Consider the following 22,507-nt stretch of genomic DNA (forward strand, 5'->3'; position numbering starts at 1 on the left):
AGTTTACATTTTCGATAAACCTAAGTCTTTTCTTGTTTAACATTTAAACATTATCACGTTAGGTATCATCTGGAGGCCAAGAGGAGACCAAGGTGTCAGACCTTCAACAGGAGTTAATAGAGGTTCAGAGTGAAGCAGCTGCCACCAAAGAGGAGCTGAACAGCTGCAAGGAGAGCTTGGAGAAGCTTCAGGAGCTGTTGCAGGTACAGAGCCAGTTTGTTATATAAAGTCTTACATGTATATCCTGTCTTGGGTTCTGTAGAAGTCTGTAGAAGTCTGAAGGTGATATTTTTGCCGTGGCGAGATTTGAGCTCATCTAGCTGCTACTAAAAGGAATAGTTTGACATTTTGGAAAATATGCTTTTTTGATAGTCACTTTCTTGCTGAGAGTTAGATGAGAAGATCAATACCACTCTCTTTTCTGTAGTATAGATATGCAGCTTGAGCCAGCAGTCAGGTAGCTTAGCTTAGCATAAAGGAAACAGCTAGCCTGGCTATGTTCAAAGCTAACAAAATCCACCTACCAGCACCTCTAAAGCTCAGTAAAGCCCCTTTCCCATTGGACAAAAATCCCAGTAACACCCATTAACGTTTGGCTTTTCTATTTAATGGGAAAGGTTACAATTAGCGTTCACTCCTGGGACAAATGACTCCACAGTAGTCATGGGTGTTTTTCAGCTTCAGCTCCGATCGGGTCTGATCAGCAATGATGGAAATATGACACAAATAACACGTTACACTTCTTTTTTTATATGGATTAAACGTGCAATATACGGTGTATTAATTAGTGAGTGTTTGAGGTGCTGATGGGTGGATTTTGTTGCTGTCCTACAGAGCAAAGCCAGCTGTTTCCCTCTGTTTCCACTCTTTCCCAAAATGTCAAACTATTCTTTTACATGTGTTAACTTTTGTTTCATTAATACTGAAGTCAAATATTAGTTCACTTGTAATGTATGTTTTTATTTATACACATTTTGATTAAATGCAATTGTGTTTTTAAAGGAGCGGGAAATGACCATCGCTCACCTAAAAGGAGAACTTTTTAAAGTAAGTCGGAAATGTTTTAACTCCATTTTTCGACATGGAAATATGATGTAGGGAAGAGTCACCATAATTGTAACATTTTCCGTTTTTTCACTTAAAGATTTTTTTACCTGCATGTGTCTGCTATCATAAACCACTAAGTTTTTTGATAGAGAAAAACAGTTGTAAGGAGCTAAACTGAAAGAGGACGCTAGGGACACACGAGATTAAACAAATAGTTTTCATGGCAAATCAACAATATTTTAGTCAAGCAACTGTTTTACGTTGATTTCATACCATGGATGTGATCTCAATGTATAAAACATCATGATATTATTGAAACTCACCACCCGATTACACCTCCATGCTATAGCCACATAGTTCACTTATATTTGCAAGTTAACAGACATACAAGGCCATGATATTAAAAAACCTTCCTGTCAGCATTTAAACTGAAATTTAACAGTTACATTTAAGGCAATTCTCCCCTACAGTATAATCTGTGTTTTTATATTTCTCTAAAACTGTTCAGATTGTTGATTTATATGAACACATTATATTCTTTCATGATTCCTGGGTATGTGTGTAGTATTTGACCTTTTCTTTATCGTCCTCAAGGTTCAAGCCGATGAAGACCAAGCTAACATGTCAGAGCTTCTGCAGGAGCTCCAGCAGGTCAAAAACGATTCGGCCTCCACCAAAGACGAGCTCAACAGCTACAGGCAGCGTAATGAGAAGCTTCAGGAGGACGTCCAAGTCCGCGAAGTTTCCATTTCTAAGCTCAAAGAGGAGCTCCAGGGGATGAGAACGAATGTGGACACCACCAAAGAAGAACTCAACAGCTACAGGCAGCACAACGAGAAGCTGCAGAACGAACTCCACGTCCGTGAAGTTTCCATTTCGAAGCTCAAAGAGGAGCTCCAGGAGGTACGAACAGCCTTGATGAAGACGGCAGATTCTGGTCCTCCATCTCCTTCTCCATCTCCCTCTCCATCTCCCCAGCCTGTCTCCTCTGCTTCTTCCTCCTCCACCACCCAGCCTAAAAGGAAAGGAGGCAAACAGCCGGCTGGTAAGGGAAGCAGTGCCAAAGATAAACCATCTCTCTCCAGGAAAAACTCTGCCACTTCCAGCCAGTCCTCCAACAAATCCCACAGCGCGCGGCTAAACAGCAGCTCTGAGCAGCAACACGTGGCGGTAACGCACTCATTCACGCAGACCGAACCCCTCCAAATGTCCAACCTCAGCCAGGAAAGCGAGTCTGCATCCAAAGAGGAAATGGAGGAGGTGATCGGAGAGTTCCAGGACAAGATTGTACAAATGCAGGAGCTCCATGCGGCAGAGATCCTGGACATGGAGGCGCGGCATATAACAGAGAGCGAGAGCCTTCGCAGGGACACACAGGCTCTGGAGGACGAGTGTAAGGCCCTCAAGGCTGTCATCGACAAGCTGCGCTCCACAGAGGTGAGGGCAGGAAACAACACCTGTGTCCCAAACCCATACAACATACTGAATCTGTACATGCTAATTATAGTCCACATACTAATCGTCATAGTGTACCGTTTTGTCAGTTTGTACAGCTGGTGGGCAGCTGTGATAGAGGTAGAGCGGTTGTCCACTAATCAGGAGGTCTGTGGTTCGATCCCTGGCCCCTGCAGTCGCCCCTGCAGTCTACATGTCAAATTGTCCTTGGGCAAAATACTGAACCCCAAATTGCTCAGTGTGATCACTTATTATGGATTTTTAAGGCATTTGGTTCATGCTGATTTTACATTTTGTCTAAAAAATAAGGTGTTTGCAAGATGGCTAAAATGTGCTGCGCTCACTTTCAGAGATTCTTCTCCTCCTGCCACGAACGTACATGACAGATGATTCATATTTATAGTTGCTCTTTGAATCACAAATTAGGGCTGCAACTAATGACTTTTTTCATTTTGATTAACCACTTAGTCTGTGAGATGTCAGGAAATTGTGAAAAATGCTCAGCACAAGTTCCCAAATTAAATCTTCAGATCGTTCATTTTGTCCTGCAGACATCCCAAAAACCCAAACAATATTCAGTGTACAAAGATATGAAATAGAGACAGTAGCAAATCCTTGTATTTAACAAGCTGAAACCAGGAGTTATTTGGCACCTCAACTTTCTGTTGAACAGCTATTTGATAAATTATCTGTCATCTATCAGCGTTTCTGTGACATGTACAGTAGTAAAATGTTTTGAAGGTGCTGCATACTAAAGTCTCATGATCTTGTGTGGTGTTATCATCACGATTTATTCAGTAAAAGAAGGATCTGAATCATGTTTCATCTTTTCCAGGCCCCTTCATTAAGACAAGACCGTCCGGCATCACAGTTCAAAGATGGCTACACAAGTGGTAAGAAACAACACAAGGGGCTACTCCTCTGTTTACCTTTTGCTTCAGATGGTAAAGTCTGTTTTTTCCTGTATTGTAATCACCTTAATTATCCATGGACATGAACTAAACAAAAACTGACAGATCAAATGTTTTCCAGAACCCTAGGTGTGTATTCAGGTTTTGCTTGAATAAACAATTTACAGAAATAACCTGAGTCCTATAAACAACACAGTCCTGAGATAGTCATCTGCTCAGCTATTCCTGTCTCACTGATTCTTTGCAACGCTTAAAACAGTTTGTCAGGGCTGCTAGTGTTTCACACATTTCTTATTAGCATTGGTAACACTTTGATGCACAACATTGCCATGTGAATGCAGGAGAAACAGAGTTTACTTAATTGTTATAGTGACCAAGACCTGTGTCCACGAACTCATGGGCACGTCAGTGTTGTATTCAGACCAACGTGTTTGTCCTCTTGCAGACAGCAGCTCAGACTACAGTCAGCGGCCTGGATTTGACTTCCCGAGCTTGCAGCAGGAGTTTAGGACGACTCCAGAGGGTGCCAGGAGAGACACTGATGATCCACTGCCTGACCGGATCAAGGTATCACCTTCACTTAGCATAAACATCGTCCTAGTGCTCAGCAGTAAATGATCATACTGAAATATGCCTGTGATTCTTTTCATTCGTTCTGCAGAAATAAGAATTTCTGTTTTTTGTGTATTTAGACGCTGCTCAGGGAGGTGCACCAGGAGGGCATGCAGGTGCTCTCTCTGTCAGAGCTCCCTCTTACAGAAGGCGAGCCAGGCACCCAGTTCAACGTCCCAGGCTGGTTGAAGGAAAGAGACGCCTTACTGGCAACTGTGGAGTCTCTTAAAGGCCTCATCAGCCAGATGCAGACACACAGAGAAACACAGGTACATGAGGACTCTTCACAAAACACTGCTTCCTGTAGATCAGAGCTCAACCAGTCAGAAATATCACAGTTCAAGCAGCAAGATTTAAACGTCAAGTTGTATTTTTTCTGTGCTTGTGTCTTTATCTGTGCACCTCTGACTTGCTGCAGACATCAGGCGGTGTGGACTGGCGTGGGGATCTGCTGGATGCAGTGCGGCAGGTGTTTATGAGGGAACGCAGTGTGCTGAAGAGCGCCCTTTACAGTCAGTTGGATCTGCTAGAAACCAGTGATGCCATCATACACCTCAATCAGCTGGAGCACAAACTGGCTGAACAGGTCAGAAATAAGAAGTGAATCTGTAATTGGACACTAAATCCAAGTCCTCACTGGTCTCTCTCCTCTGCTTTGATTTTTGTTTGTGTTGGTTATTGATCAAATGTGGTATTTATGATCCTGATACAGGACGCCCAGCACAGAGAGGCGATGGGTTCGCTCCATACTGCGGAAAGGTCCAGTCTCATCTCTGAGATTCATCAGCTCCGTGGTCAACTAGAGAAAATTCATCAAGGTGAACCAGTTCAAAAAAATTCCTTCACACTTACTCTCACTCTGCTGGTGATGATGTGTCATGGCTTTATTATTTTTACCTGCTCTGAGTGGGCAAACGTCCTGATATTGATGATCTGATTGTTGTCCTTCAGGTTCTCAGCCTGCTGCGTCTTTAGGTGTTGAACACAGTGTGAGGCAGCAGAGGGAGGGAGGAGGAGCTGATGGAGCAGCAGAGGCCGACCGGCTGTTGGTGGAGGAACTGAAGGGTGAACTGTCGCAGACTAAACTGGAGCTGGAGACGACGCTCAAGGCTCAGCACAAACACCTCAAAGAGCTGGACACACTCAGGTTAGACATGATGTTTGTTCACAGACGTGTGTCCAATACACATGGATACATTTCAGTAACTACTAGAGTAAATGTACTCAACTACGCCAGATGTCGGTGATCCAGTAATCTAAGACTTAATGATAAAAGTGAATTAAATGCTTTTACAACAAAGTTATGATCTGAGGGCTTCCAAAGTTCACTAAGCAAATGTCCTTCAAAAAGGCAAATGTCCTTCAAAAACAGAAATTAAATTCTATCTGGGTTAATTTGACTTTTATTTTTCATCATCTAAACCAGTGTGGATGTGATATGTTTTGTAATAAAATGGTAAAATTAATTTGTTGCCAACCTGTTGGCCTGTATTCCCTCCTGGATCTCAGTCAGTCAGATCCCTCCTGGGTGCCAGACAATGTGAAGAGCAGGTGCTGAATGGAGAATATAATGTGACTTTCATTAAAAAACATGATAATGACTAACGCCTCATTTCCACCAAGCGGTCCAATCCAGTTCAGTCCAGTTTGTTTCACATTAAAGGGCTTGTTTTTGTCTGTGTCGGTACACAGAGGGGTGACACACACTGATCCAATTCTAAAAGGTGGAGCTAGAAACACTGCAGTCCGTTAATTGGACAAGGAAAAAATCGTCACCCTTGCTCCACGAAAACTTGATGCACAAACCAGCTTATCCCATAGATTGTGGCAACTGTGGTGTTCTTTTTTGTTAATGAAAATTTCGGCATACAACCCCGTTCTGTGGACTTTAAACAGGGTGCAAGTGCTCCTGAGCATCGGCCATGAAGAGGAAATATAGTAAGACCTGAACAGAGCTGTGACGCAGCTATTTAGCATATGTTAATAACCCCACCTACATAATAAGAGGACTGTCACCGTTGGAAACACTAAACAGATCTAGGGTTTAGGTGCATGTTTGTATTGGTTACATACTGGTTCTAAGGGGACTATACCAAAAGTGTTTGCTGGAAACACTTTGGGTCTGTTTTCAGGTATGACTACCAACCCAAAGTGTCAGTATTTGTCCTGGAAATTAGGCTCAATAATCAACTATCAATCTCCAGAGTTATACACTGAACCTTTAAGTTATTGTTCATGCAATAAAGGGTTAGGTCTACAGATCAGCCTTTGCATTGACGTGTGAGGATACAGTAGGTCTGAAAAAGTGAAAGTGTCCAGTATTTTACGAGAAAATAAAAAAATTAGATTTAAAAAAAGTCACCTTTTGCCCCTCAGATTTTGCTTTCATGTGTCCCTTTAAGAACCAGTGCTTTAACATTTGCATCAGTGAATATTTGAAGGATTTAAAGGTTTAAATGAACAATTATGTCCGTCAACAGGGCAGAAGTATCACAGAAGGCTGCTGAGGTGGACGCACTGAACGACCAGCTGACAGAGGAGAAAAAGAGAAGCAGAGATCTTCAGTGGGCCATGGAGAAGGAGAAGTGTCGAACTGGGAGAAACGAGGAGAGTAAACGAGAAGAACTGGAGGTAAGTGCCTTTAGACATGTGTCTTTTGTATGTTGGAGTTTTATTTTAACCTGAATAAAAGCCTAACCAGGGATGGGGGCTATGAATTAACAATATTTATCAGTCTTACCACTATTTATATTTTCCTCTCAGGATCTGAACCTCACTCTGGAGGAGCAGAAGAGCCGCGTGGCCCAGCTGACACAGACCCTGGAACAAGAGCGCCAGGCCTCCTCTCAGCTCTCTCAGCAGGCAGAACAGGAGCGCCTCAGTCTCCACAGGCGCCTCCAGGAGCTCCAGGTCCAGCTGGAGACAGAGCGAGCTAAGACCCTGGAGATGACCACCGCGCTGGGGAGGGAGAGAGAGCTGCGGACGGGTGCGTCCTCAGACGGAGGCCCGTCAAGTGAGCAGCGGGTGGAGGAGGATAAGAGGGGGCTGGAGGAGGAAGGGAGTCTGCTGGAAAGACTGCAGAGGGAGCTGGATGACAAACATGCACAGGTATGTTCTCTACTGCATTTGCTCCAAATGGACACAAGATGGGGGAAAAAAGTATAAATGTTAATTAATTGTAAAAAACTATCCTCCTCATTATATTTATTTTTATCTTTTATGTCTCTTCCCCAGGTGGTGCTTCTCCTCAGCCAGGTGGAGGCCCAGAAGCTCGAGGTGGTACGAAAAGAGGAGGAGCTGACTTTGGGGAGTCAGAGATCAAGACGTGACCAGGAGGTGCTGCTGGAGGCTCGGGCCCAGCTGGAGAGGCTGGAAGCACAGATGTCTGAGGCGCAGGAGCAGCTGGATAGAGAGATGGAGAGGAGGAAGAGCCTAGAAAAGGAGAAGGAGAGACTGGAGGAGAGGTTGCACCAGTTAGAGCAGAGAGGAGAGAGGGAGGGGAGCGAACCTCTGCAGGCTGATGGCCACACTGTGAGTATCAGCCAGTCACACACTCCTCCTATAATTCCTTATTTTTTAATAATTTTGTCTTGTTCTAATCTGATTTCATTACATGTGAATAAAGCTGTGTTGTTATTATCTTGACAGCAGGCCATCTGGCACAGCGAGTCCACTGACCGCACCAAAGACTGGGTGTTCCAGCAGAAGAGTGGAAATGTACAGTCAGCAAGCTCCACCTCATCGCCCCACGTGGAGGTCTCTCCAACAGGTCACACTAGTGGGCCACACCATGGTCCATGGCGCACAGTTGACAAGATTCTGGGCAGACTCCGCCTCATTTCGTCCAAGGTCCGAGGCATGGCGAACAAGACTACTGGCAGGTAATTGAAGCAACTGTAAATAATGTTTTCATATTGAGAATGGACAATCAATAAATTTGCCATGTCAGCTTTATAAGGTGTTAATATTTACAGCTTGTTCTGCTGCCCCCAAGTGGCCATATCATGTTATTGTAGGTTTAATATTTTTACAAATGATGCTATGTCAGATTATCAAAGTGTCTTTATAACAGTAACACTTAATTAGCTTTGACAGAATCCATAAATGTGTCATGATTTGCAGGACTTGTCTGAGGTCACATCCACGCTAATACGTTTTAGGTTTTTGTTTTGTTTTGTATTTTAATTTTTATGTAGAACAAAATTGGAATACAGTTCCTACATCACATCGTAGATAAAGTGTTCTGTTTTTGTTTTTTTCTTGCTTTTCTTGGAAGATAAAGTAACAAAACCTTAAATACAAATAAAAACATTTGTTATATGATTATGCCTTCAAAGACGATCCTATTGGTATGATAAATTAACATATTTCAACCCATGAGAAAACTTATAGGTAAAAAAAAAAAAAAAAAAAAGATAAATAAATAAAATCATAAAAAACATAATGAAATACAAAGAAAAATAATATAAAATCATAAAATAAATTAGTAAGTATTTGGCAGGAAGAAATACACTAAACTACATAATTGAAGTAAAAAAAAATTTATACTTTTTAATTTTACAACTGCATTTTAAAACAGCAATTTCATACGATCTCCATACACATGAGCGTTGCAACACAATTTTAGAGGTAATCTCTGTTCATACTAACACACCTGAATATGCATATCACATGACCATTCATGTACAATGGGCATGTGCATGCTGTTGTAAACAGGAAGCAGTTTGGTTGCTTAGTTACAGGAAAAACTATGGAGATTGCAAAAAGTAAGACCAGAGATTTCTTTGCTTTGAGCAACAATGAATTGGAACTGTTACAAAACTAACACTTGAGTATAAGGCGGTCAGGAAATGAGTAAGCTTACCCACACAAGAAGGTTGAATCATAAAAAGTAAGTAGGCCTAGCTTAAATGTTTGGGCTTGACACACCATCTCTGATAAGATCCTATCAGGACAGGAGCATTGTTGTCTGCGTCATCATTTCCAGTTTCCGTCTGTACAGGCTAAAACACAACCCTGGAGCGTCAAAATAAAACAGGGTCAGCAGCATTTTGGACACCATTTTAGGGGTGATCTTCACATCAACGTATTATGGATATTAGGTGTAAATGTAGCAATAGCTGCATTTTAAAAAGGAAAACATTGGTGTGGACATAACCCAGTAACCTTATAGGAATTAACTGATGGTGAGTTGTACATGCTGTGTGCAGGCTGACTGCAGAGGTCGACAGTGAAGAGCTATCCTGGGTGCAGTCCAATGTTGACGAGGTCATCACAATGCTGCAGCAGTCCCCAGGTCTACCCTCCGTCCCCGAGGTCAGAAAATGTTTTTTAAACTCCTTCAGTTATTTTTTACATGTCTTTTTATTTGATTTCTTGCAGACAGAACGGTACAATTCAACAAGTAAAGAAATAAAATAAATTGAGGACACAGTGTTATGATATCTGTCCAAATGCTGCATAAAACAATCAATAAAATGTTTACTTCCACTTCTCATGAAGAAAATGTCAATCAAAATCAGAAATTGAGCTGATGAGTTCAAATCAATTGTTTGTTTATTTTTCCGAATGTTTGTAATCTGTGGAGCTCCTAATGTGATCACACATGGTTGTGACTGCTGTTGTTGCTGTTTCCCACAGAGTGTGTCCCTGCTGGCAGGAGGCTCCTCCAGCTCCTCCAACAACCTGACGGAGCGACTGCTGAGACAGAACGCCGAGCTGACAGGTTTCGTCAGCCGTCTGACCGAGGAGAAGAACGATCTGAGGAACCACACGCTCCGTTTGGAAGAGGAGCTCCGACGCTACCGGCAGGCTGGACCAGGATCAGGTGACAGTGTGAGTACAGGAGGACATATTACAACACTTTGCTGATGCTGATATCAGTCTTATTATGGACCAGAGATGTGACAGCCACAACTATGAGATAATATAAGATACTAGAAGTGCCTCATATGTGGGAAGCTCAAATATAAACTTTGATTTGGTTGTCTGTTGTCATTTCATGCAGAAGACTTTGACTAAATTACATTAATTTCTTCCTGCAGTTCAGCAGCAGGAGAGGAGTGTCCAAGACGGATTCGGCAGGTATGATACTCTCCCAGGAGCGGGAGGCTTGGACGAGAGAGAAGCTCCGCCTGGAGAAAGCTTTACTCCTGGCCCAGGCCCAGGTGGCCCGACTCCGGGGAGAGATCAGGACCGACACCCTGCGAGAGATAACGGGACCTGAGGCTGACAATGCTGCACTGAAGGTCAGCTAAAAACAAATGATATGTCACCATAATTAAGGAGTAATCGTAGTTAGTTAAAGGTAGTAATCATTTTACTTTTCCTCCAGAGGATGTACGGGAAGTACTTGAGGTCAGAAAGCTTCCGCAAAGCGCTGATCTACCAGAAGAAGTATCTGCTGTTACTGCTGGGCGGCTTCCAGGAGTGTGAGGAAGCCACGCTGTCGCTCCTCTCCAGGATGGGCAGCCGGCCGTCTCTCCCCAGCATGGAGTCCCTCAGCCAGCGCCGCCGGGGGCTGATGCGCTTCCGCTCTGCCGTCCGAGTCTCAATCGCCCTCTCCAGGTAGGCAGCTGTCTGTGTTGGAGGGTTTGTTTTGGCCAGTGCTATCTTCCTCATGTTAACAACAGATGTATATGCAATCACAGAGATAACAACTATTTATTTTATAAAACTAAAACCGAAATATTTTCCATTTTAGAATGCGTTTCCTAGTGAAGCGATGGCACAAGGCGACGGGGATGAGCTCCACAAACTCCTGCAGCGTCAACAAGAATGGAGCAGGACAGATGTTAGGTAACCAAAACACGTCATGTCTTTTAGACTTTTGATTTTGATTTTCTTTTGGGATACTGTGGTTGACCTTGCACCAGCTGGCACCCAAGAAAGAAACACGACTGTGCACAAGGTATTTTAAGCTCTTTGAACAACATTTTTATTCCTCTCTCTCAGGTACAGATGTGAGAGACTCACCGTATCTTCACCCGGGCAGCGTAGAGATGTACAGAGAAAGAGGAAGCGGAGGAGGAGGAGTCTCCGGCGGCAGGGGTCGAAGTGGACGTGAATCCCCGAGATCAGCTGTCTCCTCCACACAACACAGGTACAACATCAAATGGGACTTCAACTAACAGTCACTGTTATTATAAATTGATATAGCCGTTATTTTCCCAAATAGTCTGTTGAGATCGATCTATAAAATGCCGAAAATAATGTTCATCACAAGATATCAGCCCAGACTTATTTATGTTACATTCTACTGACATAAAAAGATAAGAAGACATTAACTTGATATTTTATAGAAAGAATCTGTCTCTAGTGTCATGATGTGTCAGCTCTGTGACTGAAAGGTTAATGTCGGTTGTTTTTGTGTGGTGTAGGTTTCACATCGCCGGAGACCACGGAGCTCTCACCTGTTCACACCTGCAGAACTACGACCCCGACCGAGCGCTCACTGACTACATCTCCAGACTGGAGGCACTGCAGAGGAGGCTGGGGAGTGTGACTTCAGGTAACACACACAGTCAGCTAAGTCCCAGAAGTACTTCATACTACTGTACACACTTTACTAGGGATGATACCAGAATTTTATGATACAATACTAGTATGAAAAACAATACTGGAAAAATAAAAGAAAAAAAGAAAAATCAGTCCTAGGCACAGAAAATAGGATATATTTTCTTATTTTTATTAACAACTTGCACACAGTGTTGGTACAGAAAAAAGTCACTGAACACACGCCTCCAGTCATGAGTGAGAGTATGCGTAGTTTTGTTTCTTTTCCAGTCTGAACACACTACATGCAAACATTTTAGTGGTTCAAATCAGCAAAACACTGCAAGAAGACATTAAAAAAATTTGTAAATGTCTACTAACTTGGTATTTTAATGTCATGCCATGGAAAGAAAGTGTGAAGGTATTTATACTGTATATATACATCCTCACAAACAAAAATGTCATATTTCTGCTAATTTGAAGACTGACGGCAAGAGTCACAACACATCAGTGTTAAATTCAAATGGTGGTTTCTATGGACCCTCATTAAAATGATGATCATAGCCATGTTTTACACCATAAACATATATGTACACTATCCCTAAATGACTGTGCAGGGGACTGAAGTTGCAATTTGGAAATGGTTTGCATGGAATTTAACTTTTATTAGGATGTGGTTTGCTTCATAATCAGTACCCCAACATTCCAGCTATGTGTGCGCGCTGCGATTTCCGAGTGTCCTGAGCAATAAACCTGCCATAATATAGTTGCATCCGCTAGAAATGTTAGCTATGCCTCAGTTTTGGTGCAAAAGCTCTCATGAACATTTTATAGTCCTCTCAATAAAGTCTGTTTTCTGGGAACAAATACATTCATTCCGAAAGTTGCATCGCTGCATGAAATGTCTGAGTTTGTTACGATGTAACATCTCCGATCTCTCTGTTCCCATCTGCTCTTGAACGTACTGTAGCGAGTGATGGACAGTGAGCTGCGCCAAGCATGCTGTTAAGAGGTGTAACGGTTAATAGGGGTCCCCCTCTCAGTACACACACGTCTTGTAGATTTCAAGAGCTCTGGACACTGCATATCCCTGGGTCCTCAGCAATACATCTGCCAAGTGTGAAATCAGTTGGATGAACGGTTATAGAGAAACTTAAAGAACAGACGTACAGGAACTCCTTTGATTTCAGTAAAATAAAGCAGCTGACAAATTGTCTTAACTTTTTTTTCCCCTCTGCAGGTGCTTCTTCATATGCTCAATTGCACTTTGGCTTGAGAAGATAGACGCTGTCAAGTAACTTTGGCTTGAAGAAACTCAGTTGCCTTTTCTCGTGCTGAGCGCTCTGCTGTTTTCTATCATTCTGGTGTGGACTGTATCTCTCCATGTGGACCAAAACACATTTTTTTAATAGCGTACGACATGTTGTATCCAGGCTTTTTGTCGCCAGCACTTGAAAAACAGCTATGTTTGTAAATGAATCTGCCTCTTTGTTGTGGATGAACTACAATCATGTATATTTGTCTAATGCTAATTTAAGACCTTGTGATTAATTTATATGTTTGCGTTGAATGGGTGGAGCGTTATGTAGAGAGTGTTTGGGTTTATTGTTAAGGAGGCTGCTGCTGGATATTCTACACTACACTGTGTTTTGTTTAGGCCAGACAGACTACAGAGGACATTTGTAGAGAACGTATTTTTGTAAAGCGTAGGAGCTTTGAATTTTCTGGGTATTTTGTCAAAAACTGAAATAAAGAGGACTACATTATTTGAAAGAGTTGTGTATGTTTTATTTCTTGTTTTCCACTGAATAGATTGTGGTTCCCAGCATTTTTCCTTTAGGGACTTTTCTATAACCAGCCTGTTTGACTATGGATTCATCACCCTCCTGAAATCATACTATCTCTATGGGGTCTAATCACCTAAGACTTTCCATATTTTTCATCCTTATGTGCACGTTTAATAAATATTCTTTTCACTTTAAATAACGAGTCTCTCCTGATTGAACTATTCTTTGCAGAAGTGAATAAAAATGATGAGATAAAGGCCTACTGTATATTTTTTAAAAGCTTTTTAACAACCCTTACAATTGAGAAAGTCTTGTGACCCCCCCATGAAGCTTTGACGACCCCTAGTGGGGGTCAGGACCTCCAGGTTGGGAACTTCTGGAGTAAAAGATGAGGGATGCTGTACCAGAGCAGTTATTCAATACATTTAGCATCAAGTGCCAACAGTGTGGGAGCTTATTTTTAAAGTTTCTTTATTGAAAGAAGGAATTAAACTTTTTTTCAGAACCAAAATTCACAATAAGAACAAAATCAAATATTCCATGATGAGGACAATATTTTCTGTAATGAGAAGACATGTTACAGAGTCTAAGTCTAGTCCTAGACACAACACAACTTGGGCAGTGAGACATTGTGCCTACTGTTTACACTAAAGATAGTCAGTGCTCATTAACTAAACGAGGTCCGTTTAGATCAGTACAGGTCACCTTTTTAAAAGCACCTCATTCAAATTTCAGGTGAGGGCAAGAATAACAGTTTATCTCCTCAAATGTGACATTTCCTATTTATATTTTGGTGTTTATTTTTTGCATTTTTGAAGGAAAACAATCTGTGACCACATGGCAACATCCCCCAGCAGCTCATTCACAGTGCTGTTTTGCTCTTTATGTCATTATTTCCACCAAGCAGGTCGTTTTCAGGTTAATTTGTCTGTCAGCAGGATTACAGAAAAACTAGTGGCCTGATTTTCATGAAACTTGGTGGAAGGGTGTAACATGGGCCGAGGAAGAACCACAGACTATATAAAAATAATTGATAGAGCCAGTCGTTGGTTTTGACTCAAGTTCAGTATTTTTGCCAACATCATCTTGGTCTTCTGGAGCCAGAAGTGACCAAATTTGGATGAAAGGGTGGAGCTGACTCATAGACTATAGTGTCGCCTCACAGCCAGCCCGTCACTGAAGCAGCCACACCCTTAATTATGTGTAACTTGAAGCCTTAATAAAATAAGAGGTGAGTTACATAAAAATTCACCACCCATGCAGTTGTCATGAATCTTGAAATTAGCTGTAGAGATTATATCTGCTGTAAAGTTGGACATTTTAACATCCATGGGGATTGACTTGCTTTTGGAGCCAGCCTCAGCCAGTGGCCATTTAATGAGCTGCATTCCACGCTGGCTCCATTTTTCAGCCTTGGAGGTTGCCGCTTAGGAAGAACACATAAAATTTTGGAGTGGATCTGACTCACTGAGCAGATGCACAAATTATTTTTCACTTTCGTTAACATCGGAGACAGGGCATAAATGCCTTACATCTTTAAGTCCAGTAGATTGTTCGTAAAGTCTACTACTGGCAAAACAATTACAGAACAATTGTAGAAATATGATGACTCCATGTCACAATCCACATAATCATATGGGGTAGCCTACACATGTAGCTGCTCAAAGCAGTCGTTATGAAGCACTCAGTGGTTTCATGGGGGAGCCGCTAGACTAGTAACATCATGTGTGTAAATATTAAGTTACTAAATCATATTGGCTTGTAAAATTAGGGTTTTTTCAGAATGCAGATTTAAATTTGACTCAGGAAAAAATTTCTTCCTTGCGACAACTTTCTTTGTTAACAAGCTGACATGTTGATAGTGTTATTTCAGTCTCAGCATTTGAAAGTTATAAATATGTGCATGGTATTTCCTGGTTTTCACAAATGCATATCAAGCATGTGAAATATTCCGGTTTGGAAGTACCTAATAAATGCACAGCTGAGACGATGAGGCTTCGGCTCAGCACAACTGTATAATGACATAATTCTAATAGTTTGGGAAATATATCCAGACATACCTATACTGTATAGTGGTCCTGCTTGCAGATCTGCATGTCATAGAGGCACCCTTCTTGTTTCTTAATGCAATAAAGGCTGCAGTTTCATTTCCTCCTCCCACCCAAATCTGTAATATGGACTAAAGTAAGAGCCTCTGCATGCAGTTAGCCACTGAATAAAACATGCAAAGGCCACAAGCCTTTCTCCTCCATCGAGGCACTGTGTTAACTGAGCATTTCTGTTTTTAAGAATTCACATTGTGAACATTAGAATCTGTGTTGAAGTCAGAGTAAAACAGTCAGTGTGAAAATCTCTGCAAACACCAGTCCAAAAGTCCAAAAAATGCTGATGTTATTACTGACAGAAGAAAGCTGAAAGAAGCACAAAAACTAAACAGCTGGACATTCAGGCAAATCAAAGTGCGTTCATCTAAATGTTCCTAAATTCAAGTCCCAGGAAGTTACAGATTCGCTTCACACACTCAGGATGTTGGACTGTTTCCTCCTGTTTCTGCTGCGCTCCTCTCACTGTTTCCTCCTCTTGTATCGGATGACGGGGTTGTGAGGGGTGTGAATCATTGTGGTGTAGTTGATTGTGGGAAAATATCCGTCCACCAAGTCAAAGTCGTACATGCGCAGCAAAGTGGACCAGATGGTTTTGATCTGGACGTAGGCGAAGTTCTCTCCAATGCAGCGATGGCGGCCTGAGGAGCAGACGGCAAAGGGACAGTTTGGATTTGGGTTTCTTTTACTAGCAACAAGCACTTTTTCTACATAATTTAAATTTTTGTGCACTCAGTTTTAAAGCTCAAACGAATATTGAAAAGATTCTGAAAGACCTGTGAAAGCAAAAGAATTTCAACAGACCTCTCTCTTGATTTAGAAACGTGATTGACCACATAGAATAGAAATATTGATGAATGATATACTTCAGAGAGAGTGCTGCAATTTTAACAATAAACAACTTGTTTCTCCTTTGGCTTCGAAAACCATTGTCTTTCATACAAGAAACCGTATTTTAAAAAAGACTTTTCTTACCAGCTCCAAATGGCACGTAGGCAAACTTCTCCCCTGCAGCAGGGTTGTCGTTGAGGTAGCGGTCAGGGTTGAACTCCATCCTCTCCACCCAGGTGTCATGCAGACGGTGGTTGACAGTCGGAGAGACGCAGACCTGGTGCCCCACAGGGATGGTGTATCCTCCTGCAGTCTGAGAACACAATGGAGGAAAAACTGTTTCTGCTACACTGTGCTGAGAAATTGAGCATTAAAATTAAAAGGGGAAAGTTTATTTTTGCTGATGTCAAACACTTGAAAGAAATACCAAAAGGACTAGACAGGTGCTCTTACCTGAGGGGAGCGAGCCATCCTCATCATGGTCATGATGGGTGGGCGGAGACGCAGGGTTTCCTTCAAGCAGCGTTCCAACAAGCTGAGATCTTTCAGCTGAGGACGACACCAGCACAATATTAGGAATATTTAACTGTGGCCCAGAGCAACCATTACTTACACCAACAAAAGAAAATATTTGAAGCATATCTGTATTTCACAGTTGGCTGTAAACTGTTTCATGATCACATCACACATTTAAATGTTTGTTATTGCTATAAATGAGTACAACCAGGAGGGGGAGCACCTTGTAGTACTGTCATGTCGGAAAACTTATTTATAAAACCTTTTCCCACAATATATATCGAAGCTGCTGTCCCTTAACAAACGAGTGCACAACCTCGGGCAGGAACCTGCTGACTGTTCCCACCTCACGCTTAAAAACTAAATGGGACAGAGCATTTGCGGTCAGGGCTTCTCATCAGTGGAACGACCTGCCTGAGGAACTCCAGCTTGCTACGTCTGTGTCTTCTTTTAGATCGCTTTTGAGGACTTACCTTGATCAAAAGGATTTCTGGTAACTTCTCCTTTAAGTTTTTAGGTTTATTCAAAACTATTGAGTTACACCACCTTGAATTGCTCTATTACACTTAACATTCACCCACTGGTTTTACATTTTCTTTGGTGTTATACTCATGATATTTATTGTTCTTAAATTTTTCCTTGTGCTTGCATGGTTAGTCAAACATTAACAGTGTCTTTATTTGTTGTGTTTCATGTATAAAGCACTTGGTAACAATGGCTGTGATCAGTACTATACAAATAAACTTTATTATCACTAATATACTCATACTATAAAATCTTTGCATCAACACTGCATCCAGCCTCACCTGATCAAAGTCAAGTGGAGGCAGCTCTTCTCCACACACAGCCCTCTGCTCGGCGTAGCAGCGCTCCTGCAGAGCTTTGTCTCTGGCCATGAAGAAACCCATCCAGGCGCTGGTGGTGGAGGACGTGTGCTGACCCGCCAAGAGGAGACCAATCAGCATCCCTGCAATCTCATTATCGTTCAGGGGTCGTCCGTCTCTGAAGGGGAAAGAATGTCATTTTTACAACTGAAGAGGGTTTAAAGGGCCATAATGATATTTTAAATGTTTTAGGAGACAGCTTCCTACGGACACCTCTTCAGACTTTATGGTGATTTTCTTGTAGCAACATCACTGACGATATAAACAATGTCTTCATGTCTAATCTCTTCGGCTCAGTTACCCCTGGGATATAGTTTTAAATAAATTAAAACTGCTGTTATTATGTGAGGTACATATTTACTTTTACTGTTTTCTAGTAAGAACTCTATGATTTAGAAAATTTTCAGTTTATTTCAGGATCTTAAGCTCCTCTAAAATTCTACCATCATCTGTTTTCTTTATTATTTAGTCTTTGGAGAATATGATAACATGTCTAAGTGTATCTAATGGTCCAGTTAAATATGATCCAGCAGCATGAGCTTACATGTTTTGTCCCGCACATTAAAGCTCTCTTACTTGTAGGTGGCATCGATGAGCGTCTGCAGGATGTCGTCCACTTTCTCTCCAGACTGCCGGCGCTTCTGAATCACCTTGAAGAAGATGTTCTTGATCTCTGTGTGAGCTCTGTCCCTTTTCCTAACAAAAAATAAACATATATTTGTGTTATTATTTTTACTCACACTAGAAACAGTCCAATCAGACGGGACTGGAAAAGTGACTGTACATGTACAAAATTTGTTTTATGTAAAGTGTTGTAAACTTTTTCTTAGAATTATTGTTAGAGTATGTATGGGCTTCTCTTGTATTGTAATATGCCAGCACTCAAGAGTCTTTCTTTCTTCAGATGTGTGTGTCCTGAGCTCCTCCAGCGCTCCTACCTGAAGCTGGGCAGGGGCAGCCAGCCGGGCAGAAGCCAGGCAGCGTGACTGAATCCTCCGTCCAGGTCGGCGTAGAGCTGGGCCACTCGCTCATTCAGCATGCTGCGGATTTCCTTCCCATGAAGGCAGCTGCTGGCCGTCAGGATGATCAGCTCAGACAGAGCCTCAAACAGGTCTGAAACAGGCAAATAGGTCATTAAGTAAGCAAAACAATCAATTAGACAAACAATATACATCCTTATATACCAGACATGCCTTGTATATAGTTATATTGCTTTATTTTTCCGTTGTTTTTAAGTGTTAATATGACTTGTCTATTAATGGCAAAATTGACACTACCAAGAACTGACAGTGATCAAGTATTACTCAATATTTTTTCTATGAGTAATGCATTTAAGTTGTTTTGTTTTGGACTCAATATAAAGCTGCAAAATACATCATAAAATGGTGGAAACTACAGCCAAAATACAGCTGTTAAGTGACTTCACATACTCCACAAAAGTGACCGAAGAAGTCTGATTAAAAGTAAATTACATCACGTGTTAATTTTCTGATATTCATGTTTTAATTAAGTTATTTGTGAAGGACCTTACTTTTCTCCCCGCTGTCTCCCCATCTCTGAAAATACTCGATAGTCTCCGCTTCGATGATTTTTACATGTTCCCTAAAATGAGCAATATTCAGTCCGGTCTTCAACATCTTCTTTTGTTCCAAAAAGATCTGCAACATATGGAATAAAGTACACTTTGAGATTCATTTTCTAGCATTTATTAACTAGGTGGGATCTTTCTTGATTTCACAGTTAAGGTGGACTCACAGGATTCGGCACATCATAGGCTACTCCTTTGCCAAACACCGGAGTGGTCAGTCTGGAGTAGACGTCCTCTGCATTCAGATCCTCATTCTTGCTGTTGAACATCAGCGTGGCGGCTTCGCTGCCAAGCAGGTAGGTGAATGTACTGCCCACCATGGTGAAACTGAACACAGGGCCGTACTGGGGGTGGACAGCAGAGACGCAAATGTTAAAACAGTACTGAGGGGTCGGGATAAAATACATCTGAGGGGTTGCAAGACAGTTCATTTGAATCCTCTACTGTGTTAATAATAGAGCTGCAACTAACTATTAAATTTATTGCAAACTACTTTAAGTTTAAGTTTAAGTTTATTCACTTTATTAATCCCCTGAGGGGAAATTCAATGTTTTCACTCTTGCTTGTCAATTACACACAGGTCCGAAAGACACACACATGCACAAACAGGACCCATACATGCACAAGTGGAGAGATCTCAGAGTGAGGGGGCTGCCCTTTGGTCAGGCGCCCCGAGCAGTTGGGGGGTTCGGTGCCTTGCTCAAGGGCACCTCGGCAGTGCCCAGGAGGTGAACTGGCACCTCTCCAGCCACCAGTCCACGCTCCATATTTTGGTCTGGACGGGGACTCGAACAGGCGACAGTCCCTATGGACTGAGCTACTGCCGCCCTTTGATAATCGCTTAAACGGTTTGAGTAATTTTTTGAGAGAAAAGTCAAAATTCTCTAATTAATTTGAAATGTGAGTATTTTCTGATTTATATTTACTCCCCTATGACAGTAAACTAAATATCTTTGGGTTGTGGACTTTGGAAAACACGGCATTTTTCACCATTTTCTGACATTAAATTGTCCAAACAAATAATCGATTATGCGAGAAAATAATTGTTTGTTGCAGCCCTACCGGATGACTTCAAATCTTCAGGCCAGGATTTATTCTAATTAATTTTAATTGTATTTTATGTGGTAGTCCTACACCATGTGCATACTGGTGTGGCAAGTAGACACTGTGTTTAGGCGTCACAGTCCAAAAAAAGTTGAACAAGGTCAAGTGTGTACGTGTGCAAATCCATGTGTGTGAGAGGTAACATGAGATAGAGACAAGATTTTTTTTCTTCATCTTACCTGCAATCTGTAACTAACTGAGCGTCAACTATCAATTATTTTCTTCCCTAATTTACCTGTCTAGTATTTTCTTGATAAGCTGATGAGTCATTTTGTTTGTATTGTTTAAAACATTTATCTCAAAGCTTATTTTAACATATTGAAATTGCTTGTTTTGGCTGACCAGCAGTCCAGAAACTAAAGATATTTAGTTGAATATTGCAGAAAATCAGCCAGTATTTACATCTGAAGACCTGGAATAGTGATTTTTTTTTTGCCATTTTTGATAAAAGCTTACTTAAGTAATTGATTCATTATGAAAACAGTTGCAGATTAATCAACTATTAGTCTCAGTTCTTCCGCAATACTTACTTTTTCATATGCATTTTCAAGAAATTCAATGGGACTTTTCCCAAATGCAATGGCATGGCCCAGGAAGGGGATGCTGGAGGGGATGAAGGGTGGATACTTCTGCAAAAAAGACACATGATAACAGTAGGTGATGATGAATACAAGCTGACAATAAGGACTTTCAACAACCATTTTTGGCACTGAATATTTGATGCATGGCTAACTTACCAGATCTTTGTCAGGGCTCTGTTTGAGCAGCAGCTTAGAAATATATCCCAGAGTGAGAGTGATGACAGAGGCTGCCAAAACCACGGAGGTCAGGTTGTCGTTCATTTTCCCCAAAGTGTCCCCGAGCAGTTTACTGCTCATTTGATACAAGTGAATAGACATTTTAACTCCCTCCGCTGGATCCACAGACACACTTCAACCTGAGAGAAATTCGCTTTGTAATAAAAAAATAAATTCAAAGTTTCCAGTGCATATAAATGTCCAGCTCATCTGATGCTCATGTTGGGACACAGTTGGTAATATCTCCCCACAGTCTCTACCTGGCTATACTCGTCCTGCCCCCGCCTGACCAATGGGGGCTTCCTATTGGCTGCTGACCGCGTGTCTGTCAAGCATCCGCCGCAGTGATTGGCTACTGGTACCTGAACCCATGTCTTGCTATATGATGTCACTCCAGCCGGGAGAACACTGCGCCATCGATTGTAAGGATTTTTGATAGAAATTTAATATCAAAATCATTTTATTCGACTTTAAACCTTTTCCTTTATCTTAAAACGAGCGCGGTGAAAAAGTTTAAATTCTTTCCTGCCTCACAGAAATATACGAAACATAATACATACCAAGACATTTTTAATTTAATAGAAAAAAATGAGCTTGCAGGTTGCACTCCACTGGTAGTGTGATTATTGGAGGCTAATCAGTGCACGTTCGCTTTAAATGCCAAGACCTTAGCAATTTGCACAGTGGCTAATAAGAAAAACATTTTTATCTCAACAGAAGCAGAAGGTTGATAAACTTGAGATTTTTAGATGTCTGTAAGCAGGGGTGGATTATCAGACAATGGGCCCCTGGGCACAGATATGCAAAAGGCCCCCCACCTCTCCTACATAGGAGCAAAACACTTGCACCAACTAGTTTAGCCTCCTTTTCCTTGTTGTTTTGCATCACTTTGTGGTTGTAGTGCATCTTTTGTGTTTTTTGTGTCCGTGCTGTAGTTTGGTGTCTCTTTGGAGTAATTTAGTTTGTCTTCTAGGTACTTAAGTGTCCTTTCTGGTTGTTTGTGTCGATTTGTGGTAGTTTTGCTCCTTTTTGTAGTTGAGTGACATTTCACAGGTATAGCACAGGCATGTCCTGATTTTGCCACGTGGTTCTTGTCCTGAGAACAACATTTTGTATGATAGCTCTGGGACAGCTGCCTCAGCCAAACAATGTTTGTGATATCATCAAAGAGAGCCCTGCTGCAAGTGTCCTGCAAAATATATAACCGCTGTGCAGAAAGGCGAAAATTACAAGACGAGACCCAACCTGAAAGTTTTACTTTAGTTTACGCTAGTCTGCCACTACAGACATTAAAATACATATGTGCTTTCAAGATTAATTGTTAGTATTTCGTCACCATGGATATATGCTGACATTAGCTTAACAAAGGTGAGCTAACA

The 22,507-nt window shown here is 41.6% G+C and overlaps 2 protein-coding genes across 7 annotated transcripts in view; one reads left to right on the forward strand and one right to left on the reverse strand.

The window, feature by feature from the left end:
- The window catches only part of akap9 (A kinase (PRKA) anchor protein 9), an 85,755-nt gene extending 72,144 nt beyond the window's left edge, over positions 1–13,611 (forward strand). For 5 of the 6 annotated variants that reach the window (XM_050035393.1, XM_050035394.1, XM_050035398.1 and 2 more), the window contains 21 exons: positions 63–203; positions 1,003–1,047; positions 1,642–2,484; positions 3,338–3,395; positions 3,859–3,980; positions 4,106–4,294; positions 4,444–4,611; positions 4,738–4,843; positions 4,977–5,172; positions 6,506–6,656; positions 6,789–7,133; positions 7,260–7,556; positions 7,674–7,906; positions 9,236–9,341; positions 9,666–9,860; positions 10,070–10,273; positions 10,360–10,592; positions 10,729–10,823; positions 10,980–11,127; positions 11,405–11,535; positions 12,760–13,611. In XM_050035393.1, coding sequence (XP_049891350.1) covers positions 63–203; positions 1,003–1,047; positions 1,642–2,484; positions 3,338–3,395; positions 3,859–3,980; positions 4,106–4,294; positions 4,444–4,611; positions 4,738–4,843; positions 4,977–5,172; positions 6,506–6,656; positions 6,789–7,133; positions 7,260–7,556; positions 7,674–7,906; positions 9,236–9,341; positions 9,666–9,860; positions 10,070–10,273; positions 10,360–10,592; positions 10,729–10,823; positions 10,980–11,127; positions 11,405–11,535; positions 12,760–12,803 — 4,050 coding nt within the window. In that variant the 3' untranslated portion in view covers positions 12,804–13,611. The remainder of the gene's footprint in view (positions 1–62; positions 204–1,002; positions 1,048–1,641; positions 2,485–3,337; positions 3,396–3,858; positions 3,981–4,105; positions 4,295–4,443; positions 4,612–4,737; positions 4,844–4,976; positions 5,173–6,505; positions 6,657–6,788; positions 7,134–7,259; positions 7,557–7,673; positions 7,907–9,235; positions 9,342–9,665; positions 9,861–10,069; positions 10,274–10,359; positions 10,593–10,728; positions 10,824–10,979; positions 11,128–11,404; positions 11,536–12,759) is intronic. The other variant, XM_050035395.1, reaches the window with a different exon arrangement.
- A 149-nt stretch (positions 13,612–13,760) lies between these two features.
- Positions 13,761–21,382, reverse strand: LOC126384370 (lanosterol 14-alpha demethylase). Its single transcript, XM_050035399.1, has 10 exons — positions 21,069–21,382; positions 20,862–20,960; positions 19,395–19,571; positions 19,171–19,297; positions 18,578–18,752; positions 18,216–18,335; positions 17,562–17,757; positions 16,693–16,788; positions 16,384–16,552; positions 13,761–16,049 (listed from the first exon to the last, which is right to left on the reverse strand). Exons 1-10 carry the CDS (start codon positions 21,228–21,230, stop codon positions 15,871–15,873), a joined length of 1,500 nt encoding a protein of 499 aa, XP_049891356.1. The 5' UTR covers positions 21,231–21,382; the 3' UTR covers positions 13,761–15,870.
- Positions 21,383–22,507: the final 1,125 nt, after the last annotated feature.

Source organism: Epinephelus moara, chromosome 22, assembly GCF_006386435.1.
Source record: "Epinephelus moara isolate mb chromosome 22, YSFRI_EMoa_1.0, whole genome shotgun sequence".
Lineage (NCBI taxonomy): Eukaryota > Metazoa > Chordata > Actinopteri > Perciformes > Serranidae > Epinephelus > Epinephelus moara.